The sequence below is a fragment of the Fukomys damarensis genome, unplaced genomic scaffold (assembly GCF_012274545.1).
Source record: "Fukomys damarensis isolate Sample0158 unplaced genomic scaffold, DMR_v1.0_HiC HiC_scaffold_39, whole genome shotgun sequence".
Classification (NCBI taxonomy): Eukaryota; Metazoa; Chordata; class Mammalia; order Rodentia; family Bathyergidae; genus Fukomys; species Fukomys damarensis.
In genome coordinates, this window is record NW_022900951.1 from 17,501,842 (window position 1) to 17,511,468 (window position 9,627).

Sequence of the window (9,627 nt, forward strand, 5' to 3'; positions counted from 1 at the left end):
ATAATTTCAGCCCAAACTCATGTTTTTGAACTCTTAACTCTTAAAAGACAACAAGGTATAAACTGAAATGAATCAACTTTCCAGGTAGTTCCTAATTTTTCCCTTAGTCTGGTAAACTTTCCTTATCTATACTTCAGACAGGGAAGTACAATACATTTAGTTACAGGCAGATATATGTTATAATATACAAAACAATGATGCAAACAAAAATGTACAGTGTCGGGATGTAGCTCAGCTGCGCTGTGCCTGCCTGGAAAGCGCAAGGTCCTGAGTTCGATATCCCGTACCGGAAAAAAAAAAAAAAAAAAAAAAACAAAAATATACTTCTGAGGAGCACAAGGGTGGTGGTCACTCAGATGTCACATTGAATTATATGAGAGAAACAATTTAGAAGTTTTTCCTAGCATCATGAATTGTTCTGTAGAGTGGACGAAGTCTATGAAAAGTACTCTTCATATATTTCCATTTATAAGCGTCTCGTTTTTTGAAAGTGATCACAGCATGAAAATGACTGTGCTGCTTTTTAGTGTCTGGCTGCATAATGTACAAGTCACAATTTGCTGTTTTTTCAGGAGGAGGAAGGAAACCTCCTTTACTATTCTATATCCTAAAATCTTCTAATCAGCTTTATACTGTTGCCTGTACAGCTCAGTGAATGTACTTACATCTTTAAGAGTTCAGATATATGCCAGTGAACATTTTTGCTGTAGAGGAGAAAGTAAAACTCCACAGCGGTGATCTTTTTCTTTGCTTTTGAAACCACCATTGAATCACTATCGTTTTGCAGACTTTGCACAACTGTACAGGAGTGGCCTTTCTACAGCACATTTTCAGTAATCCTCTATTTAGTCAAAATGGATGAGAAATCATGTATTAATGTTTGTATGGAATTTTGGGTCCAGTGTAATATTTTTATCATTTAAAAAAACCTATTTGTAAAAACATTTATTTACTGCATGGATATTAACGCACATTAAATTTGTGGGATTTTTGTATATGTAAAGCTAAACAAAACAAAAACCTCTTGTCCTAATTTGAAGTGTGCTTGTTACAGGTGTTTAGACTTATTGATGTTTACTAGATCAAATGTGTATGTTCTCTTAAAAATATTTGTACCTGATGGATGTGTCATGTATATTAATAGCCAGGTTGTAGCCTGGGAACAGCAGGCATTTTGATGGGAAGACTAGCTCTGTTGCTACTCAGCAGCTTCTACTTTTGTAAAGTGAGCTCTGTTGTTTTCAATGGTAAAAATTAAAATAATGAATTTGACAAGACTTGTGGCTAGCCTAGCATGAAAGAGATCTTTTAACACTATATATCTGTACAATTTATTGCATTAGTTTCAAATCTAGGAGAGAGGCAGCACTGTAAACTGAAGTCAAATAAATTCAGCTCTTAATGAATCCTTATAAAGCACCTACTTTATTCACGCAAAGTCCTTACCACATTTCTTTGTGATCTAATCACACTGCCATCACTCCAGTTAAGAGTTCTAACATTGCCACCTCACTGGTGGATCAAGTTCACCTTAAACAGGTGATGCACCTGTTCAGAGGTTACAGTATCTTCTCTGACACCTTGAAAAGCAAGCTTATTTCTCACATACATGACACATACTTGAAACTTCATTTCCTCTTTCCTCTCTCTGATTCCTTTGGGAAAGTGGGGGGGCTACCAAAAATAAGCTATTTTTAAAATACAACTTTAAATCAGATTTTCCTAAAACCAGCAAAGAAGCAGGCTAGTAGTGGGGGCCAGAGACAGAAAAATGTAACCCAGGGCATTTTCTCAAAGAATGCTTTCATAAGAATTTTTTTTCTTTAGTTCCATATTACTAAATCTGTCTCTGGATCATAAAATCATTTTTACAAATATTCCATACTATTTAACCAAGGCACTTAACCGTCTCTATTTGGACACTGCCATCTTCTTGTACTATTTATTACAGGCTAAAAACAGTAAATTTATAAGTTTTAATGAAGACTTTTACATTTCAGGGACCTTTTGGGAGGAGCACAAAAGTGGCCTCCTAGAGAAGGCACCTAGAGAAACATTTCTTAAGAGGGGAAATAAGGTCACATTATTTCTGAAAGTTGAGTGTCTAGCCCAGCACGAGTCTCTAAAAACCACTAGCTTGCTGAAGCTGACTCATAAATCCTTTTGACCTCTCCTGTCTCCCTTTCTCAGCTCAAGGGGAGCTGTTTCTCTTTGGCCAAGGCCTTGTTTGCCTCTTGAGCCTCTAGCAGCCATTCTGCTACCAGAATCCCACACTTAGAAAAAGCCATCCGTTGCTCTCTAAGCCAAGTCAGGCAGGACTTTCTCTGTCCTCCAGAGACTGGACTAACCCACTCAACCTAAAACCAACTCTAACACTTTTCCAGGCTCTTCCTCCTTTTTCTCCTCACTCTCAGGCAGCTGCAGCACAGCGCACTGCAGACCTTCCCAGGCCCAGGGCAGAGCACAGCTTATGTCCTCCCAGCAGTCCAGGTCGAGGTCATAGCCCACCACGTTACGGGTGGGTACCTGGTGTGAGTCCTGCCACTTGAGGCCGCCCAGCAGCAGCACTGTCTCCTCCACCACGGCCAGCCCATAGCAGAAGCGGTCATAGGGTAGTGGCCGCAACCGAGTCCACTGGTCTGTACCAGGGTCATAGCGCTCAATCTCAGAGAAGGGTTCATATCTTCCCAGAAAAGCAAACACTGCTCCCCGCAGCGCTGCGAGGTGGTGCCCAAAGCGGGCTGTGCCCATAGGTGCCTTCTTGCTCCACGCCTGCTCCCCAGGTCTCAGGGCATACAAATCGCGGAGGCTACTTGCTCCACCCTCCCCACTCCCCGCTTTGCCCCCAGAGATGTACACAACATTCCGGTCCCCAATGGCACCAGCGTGGCCATGCAAGGCCCTGGGCAGCTCTGTGGCTACGGTCCAACGGTCCCTGCGCAGGTCATACATTTCCACAGAGGCCAGTGCCTTGCCGCCGGAGCCCAGGCCCCCTACAGCTAGTAGATTCTCGCCCACCACACCGCACCAGAAGTAGGCCCGCGCTTCTCTCATGGCAGGCACTGCTGTCCAAGCGTGGAAACGTGGGTCATAACGGTGCACTTGAGCTGTCACCATGCCCCGCTCATCGGCTGGGGGAGTGGTGGCGATGCCCAAAGGCCTCTCCCCTCCCAGCACAAACAAGAAATTGCCCACAGTACACACACTGTGTCCCAACAGCGGTGCCGGCAGCTGTGTAAGGCTGTGCCAACGGTGATTGTATACATCGAAGGCCACCACATCCTGGGTGAGTTCCCACTCCTTTTCTTCCTCCACTTCTACCTCTTCCTCTTCTTCCTCTTCCATCGGCTCAGCCATGGCGCCCCTGTCCCTGGCTACCACGAGAGGAGCCAGGACCTCTTCAGTTACGGCTTCTCGGGCCCTTCGTCCCCCAACCAGCAAGATGCGGGTCTGGGGACTCCGGATGCTGGTTTGTTCACCCTGCACAAGCGGCTGGCGGGAGGGAGCCGTGTGGTAGTTGAGGGCCTGGATGATGAGGCCCTTGACCCGGGGGGGCAGTACAAGGCCAGAGCCGGAGTACACACGCCTAAGCACCTCGGCGGGCACCAGGCCAAAGCGAATACATTCTAGCAGCGCTGAGCTGTGCTCCTGGCGTTGGGCTGTGGGTTCCTGCTGCAGCCAGGCCAACGCCAGGCCCAGCAACCGAGCCTCAGGCACCCGCGCCACATCAGGGGCACTCAGCACGGCCCTCAGGGACACGGGATTGAGTTCCAGCAGCCCCGCGGGGCCTGCACCCAACCACAGTAGATCCCGCAGGTGGTGCACCACGCAGCGCTCCGCCTCGCCCAGTGTGTGCACCAGGCCAAAACGTGCTGCCACATTGGCGGCGAAACAGCAATTTTCTAGGGCCAGTTGGCTCTCCAGGTAGCGGCCACACAGAACCAGGGCATCGGTGACCTGCAGATAGCTAGCGGCCTCTAGAGTGTCCTCCATGGTGTCCATGGAGAGCGGCAGCCAGGCGGTGTAAATGAAATCCAACAGGCGCTGCAGCCCGGCCGCCGAAGGCACATGCAGGTGGATCACTCGCGCCCGGGATTCCTGGGTGTGACTCTTGAACAAGGCTCTGAAGTAGTCGCTGGAGCATGCCAGGAGCGACTTGTGAGCCGGGAACTCGCTGCCTTCCGCTTCCAGCGTCACGTCGCACAAGAAGCCCTCTGCCCGCAGGGTCTGGTAGCTGGTGAGCAGCGCACCGCTGTGAGCTTTGCAGTAAGACAAGAAGTAACTCATGATGCCCTGGGCGGGAAGAGGCCAGGCGGGGAATGGATCCAGCGGGGCGCAGACGGAGGCATCCCCGGGACACGGAACCTCCAAGACCTTTGCGCGAGCTGCAGAGCCCCTAGTAGAGCCCCATTTTTGCCTGCTCAATTTAAAGCCCGGGGCGCCTTCACCTAGGTCCACCAGTCGCACCGTCCCCCTCTCACAGAAAATCCGGTCTGGGAAAGGTTGCCAAAAGCCCCTGGTAGCAGAGGATGCGGAATGTGGAGTGGTCTGGGAGTAGCGGGGCTTCGTTTCAGCCGCTGCAGAAGCCGCCAGCACGTTGTCCAAAGCCCCCTCCCCGGCCCAGTTTGGGGAGCCCACACCTACGCGCCAGGGGCGGCGGTGGCCGCGCACCATCACCTGGAAGGCCCGAGCTGCCGGTGCACAGCGTGGCTGCTGTATCTCCGACGGAGCAAACGTGCAGATGCGGCCCTGAGTCCAGACGTCAGGAGTGCGGGGAGAGGGCTCTGCTCTTCTGGGAGTGGACGAGGAGGACGGGTTCTGGAAGCACCCGTGAGGGTCAGGGACAAGTGACTATGGAGCAGGAGGGATAATCTTGTTCCTCAGAGGATCAAATCAAAGCTAGGGGGATTAGAAACGGGGGGGCGGGAGCGCAGGTCAGTACAGAGCGTTGGAGACTTGATTGGGCGCTGCACATAACATGCCGGTAGCTCACAGCGACAGGAATAGCGAGCCGCCTAGGCCTCCGCGACGCGCCCCGCCCCGCACCCAAACTGCTGGCTGAGAACCAAAGACGGGTCCGGGGAGGAAGTGGCCCAGGCCAGGGACCTTACCCTGACACCCGACTGGTAGTGGATCACCAGGGAGGGTCCCTGGAACAGGTTGAGAGTAAGGAAGCAAGCGCCCGCGGTTGGAGCGAGTCCCTGGGGTCCCTCTGGCCGGCAGTGTCCCAGGAAGGTGGCCCCGCTGGGCCGGAAGACTGTCGACCTCCTGATGCCCCTGTACCTAGGAAAGTCCTTGGCTCCTCCTTCTGCTTTGAAGAGGCCCTAACTAGCCCGGGGCGTCCTGGATTAAGCAGTGATTTTGCACGCCGACACCCAGGAGGCGGCTGTGTGCAAAGGAGACATTGGCAAGAGCCACGCCCAGGTGAATCGGGCTCCTGGCCAGGGCCCCTGGGTAACACGCCCCACACCTGGACTCACCCACGCGAGATACTGGGTCTTGTCGGCACCCTTCCTGAGGCAGGTCGTGTCCCCAGGCTGCCTTGTTTCACCTTCTGCGTTTAGGAATTTGTTCCTACTGCAGCTCTCAGGCCCCAGCTCAGTCCTCCTTTCCTTTTCTTGTACCAAGCCCAACCCATCCCTTTGCAACATGGACAAGGACATTGTAGCCAATTTGAATTTTCTGCCTTGGAATGACCACATCTTTTAAAAATATAATTTGTTCTAGTTTTCTTTGCCTGATTTTCCCTGGTGTGATCTAATTACTGTCTGCTGCATCCTCAGGGCCATAAACAGATAATGGGCAGTAAGGTTGCAAAACTCAGTAAAGCTGGAGTAAAGTCATTTCTATAAGAAATACCCAGTACAAAAGCGAATAAAATTACCCGGTGCTGAAAAATTAGGAAAGCCTCTGACCATCTTCTGCATCTTGCTCTTAATAACTAAACGAATAATATAGATGTTCTTTCTTGCCAATTTGGAGGCTTCTGTGTGTTTTATTTTCATCTAGAAATGATTTTTTCTGTTTTTCTAATGCCACCCCCTCTGGTAGCCTGTTTTAGGTGAGCCTTTTGAGAACATCTGAAATAAATTGCATTTTTGACACTTTTATTTCATGAGGTGAAAAATGCAAGGAAGGATAAAATTTTGCCATTTTGTACTTTGAGTGCCGTCAGCTCTTGCAAAGTCTGCAATCATGAGTTCGAGACCAGCCTGGGCTACATAATGAGTTCAAGGTCAGCCTGAACTACATAGTGAGACCCTGTCTCAATCAATCAATGGAGTGGTTTCTTCTTGAAAATTCAGGAGTAAGGGGGAGTCATTATTAAAATTATTGGTTCAAAAGTAAAATATCACTGTGGTTTACTGTGCAAAATCTACATTTTCTATTTAAATGGCCTTTACGCACTCTAATTGAATTTTACTAGAAACGATTTCTTAGATCATTTAGGCGAACCTTGCCCTTTTCCTCCAAAATCTCCTGTTTTTCTTTTTGAATAAATAAATAAAAAGGAGTCCTGGAGAGAATACAATTTGTCTGGAAGATTTGGACTTTGAGTTACGGAGTCTGAAGGAGAATCCAGGGCTCCTTCCCCACTATATTATGTGGCCTTGGGTATGATAAAAATAAAATAGTGCAACATGCTTTATTTAAACCAAATATTTGGGGCAATAAGTATTTTCTCACTGTCTTAACTCACAATCATGTAGGTCTGTTTTTTAAAACAGCATATTTTTTCCTAAAAACTGGATCACATCCCATCAGAGCTGTACATCACTGTGCATTCAGGTTAAATCCCAAAAGTCACTCTTAAGCAAAGTTTATATATGTCATCACATCAAAAATCCAATTTTTTATAAGGAGTGTTTGTTTACATTTGTTTATTGCTGGTCTGGCATTGCCAACCATCTACCATGTTTTGCCAGTGAGAAATATGATGTAATGTGTTAACTGAAGATATTTTTATATTAGATGTGTTTATAAGGCCTCATTTAGAAAACATAACTGTCAATCCAGGAAAATCATGATCATTTGGATAATGTATATGTATTGTCAATATTTTCATTATGTGCAATATAAAGTATATTAAATAAAATGTCAGTGTGTATTTAAATTGTGGTAGATATGTCTTTAATTGGTGTCTTACTCTATTGGGGCTGCTATAACAATCTTAGAGGGGTTAATTCATGAACAACAGAAGATTATTGCTCACAGTTCTAGAATCTCAGGGTTCAAGAACAAGACACTAGCTGAATCTCTCTGGTGAGGGCTTTAAAATGGTAGCTTTTTGCTATGTCCTCATGTGACATAGGGTGAAAGGTTAACAAGCTTGTCTGGGTCTCTTATATAAGGACTTTAAACTCATTCGTGATGCCATAGCCCCCATTACATAATCATTTCCCTGAGACCACACTTCTTAGTATTATCACGTAAGTTTCAACATATGAATTTTGGAAAGACACATACAGTTAGATGGTAGCAGTTGACCTTTCTAAAAACATGCCTTGCAACCTAAACTGAATACCCAGTGTTGGGCAGATACGATAGGAGGCGGTCATTATGTTGAAAATTATCTGCTTGTGAGTGGTCCTCCTCTTTTAGATTAACAACTCCTCCAGGGCAGATACTATTTCTTGGCTTTTGCATTTGCAGAGTTTGTCATGGTCTTTGGCATAAGTATGTTGAGTTGAATAGATATGGAAAAGAAGTGAAGGGTTATTAAAAGGAATATGACTGGAACAATTCCTTCACTTTTGTTCTCCTTCCTTTTACACAGCTGAGGATTAAGCCATACCCTGGAAAGGCCATGAGCTTACATTCCAAGGAATCTAGTGGGTAACCACAGGTGGTCCCTGACTGCACATGCTGGATGGTCATGACTCTTTTGAGAAGGCTGTACCACCTCATCCATGCCTCAGTGCTGCCCTAATGCTCCAATTCTGTAACCAGATCAATCCTAGGTGGCTTTTGCAGCCCATGACATATACTGCTACTCTCTCACCCAGACACAAGGTTCTAAGTGTCCCAGAAGCTATTCCTGCCCATTTGTGTGGTTGGACTTCTGCTGAAGACCCAGCTCCTCACCCCAGCACGCCTATTGAAATGCTGCAATTTTCCCTGAACTGCCTATCCCTTGTGAGGATTGTGAACTGCTGTCACCAATTCCTTCCATACATCTGCACCTCTGACAGAACCTAGAATCAAAGACCTGCAAGCACTCATCAAGGAACAGTGCTAGTCAGCCAAACCACTCCATTTTCCCAGGCTTGAAATTCTGTAGCTCTCACATCTAAAATACTTGTACATTTTTTTAAATTCCCAAATTACAAACTTCCATATAGAATTGACACTTCCGATTTTTTTCTCATTGAGTTTATTGGTACATTTTAGGCAAACAGTACAGTTACATTTATCCTTGGGATTTTGTACCTTTACACGATATATCTTGGTTCTCATTTTTTCCCCATTCCCCTGCCCTCCCTTCACTCCTTCCCCCTTCTCCTATTTACAAAGACTTTGCTTCCATTTTTTCCTTTTCTCATTTTTCTTTTCCCTTATTTCCTCTCCCATACCCTCCCCACTTCCCCTTCTCCTTTGAACCTTTTCTTCCTATTTTGCATTGTCAGTTATACAATTTGGATATCATTTACACTTTTAGTTTTTCATACCAGAGAAACTATTTGGTAGACACTTCAGTTTTTTACAAATATAATGTGCCCATTTTGGTAATGGCTTTAAGCTAAGATCTATGTGCCCTACAATTCCTCCATGTTAAATTTATAGCTCCTGTTCTTAGTATAGTGCTAGAGTTGTGCAACCATCAGCACAGTCTAATTTTAGAATATTTTCATCACCTCAGAAACAAACCCCACTCATTGCCCATTGCCCCCTTATACTACTGGTCCCTCAAGCTCTAAGAAACTGCTAATCTACTTTATATATCTGTAGATTCTGGACATTCCATATATATAAGTGAAATAAAATGTGATCATCTGTGACTGATTTTTTCACTTACAATATTTTGAAGATTCATCTACTGTAATGCACTTTTGAGGAAGAAATACACTAATGATAACATTGGGAACCTTTTTCTCAAAACCAGAGCACTCTAATATTGACCTTTTGGATATTTTAGATGCAGTTTTTTGGCAAGTTAGCTCTTTCTCATCTATTATTACTGTCCCCTCGCAATCCAAATATGCTTTCTTCCAACACATGACTTTTGACAACCTTCATGGAAAGCCTATTATTAGAAATTGAGACATTTATTTTATTGTGAACACATTTTTATAAACAATAACATACATACTATAGAAAAAATATTCATCTTCACCTTTCTTCCCAAGACCATTTTTTGTGTATGTGAAATGCATTTTATCTTTATGACATTCAGTTCAAGCAAAAGAAGTGAGTGTGTGTGTGTTTGTGTGTGTGTGTGTGTGTGTGTGTGTGTGTTAAACATGAGTGATGTTTCAGCTTCAGATACAATGTGGTATGTGGAGAAGAGCTGGACTTTGAAGTTAGACAGATCTGGGCTCCAATTCCAGATCTGTCCAACGTGACCATAAAGCAAATGACTTAAATTTCTATTTTATTACTTTTAAAAGGATACTGATTCTACATTCA

At 45.4% G+C, this 9,627-nt stretch overlaps 1 protein-coding gene across 1 annotated transcript; it reads right to left on the minus strand.

Annotated features, from left to right (window-relative positions):
* Window positions 1-423: 423 nt before the first annotated feature.
* On the minus strand, window positions 424-5,196 carry Klhl34 (kelch like family member 34). Its single transcript, XM_010607129.2, has one exon. The coding sequence runs from the start codon at window positions 4,672-4,674 to the stop codon at window positions 2,353-2,355; it is 2,322 nt and encodes a 773-aa protein (XP_010605431.2). The 5' UTR covers window positions 4,675-5,196; the 3' UTR covers window positions 424-2,352.
* Window positions 5,197-9,627: the final 4,431 nt, after the last annotated feature.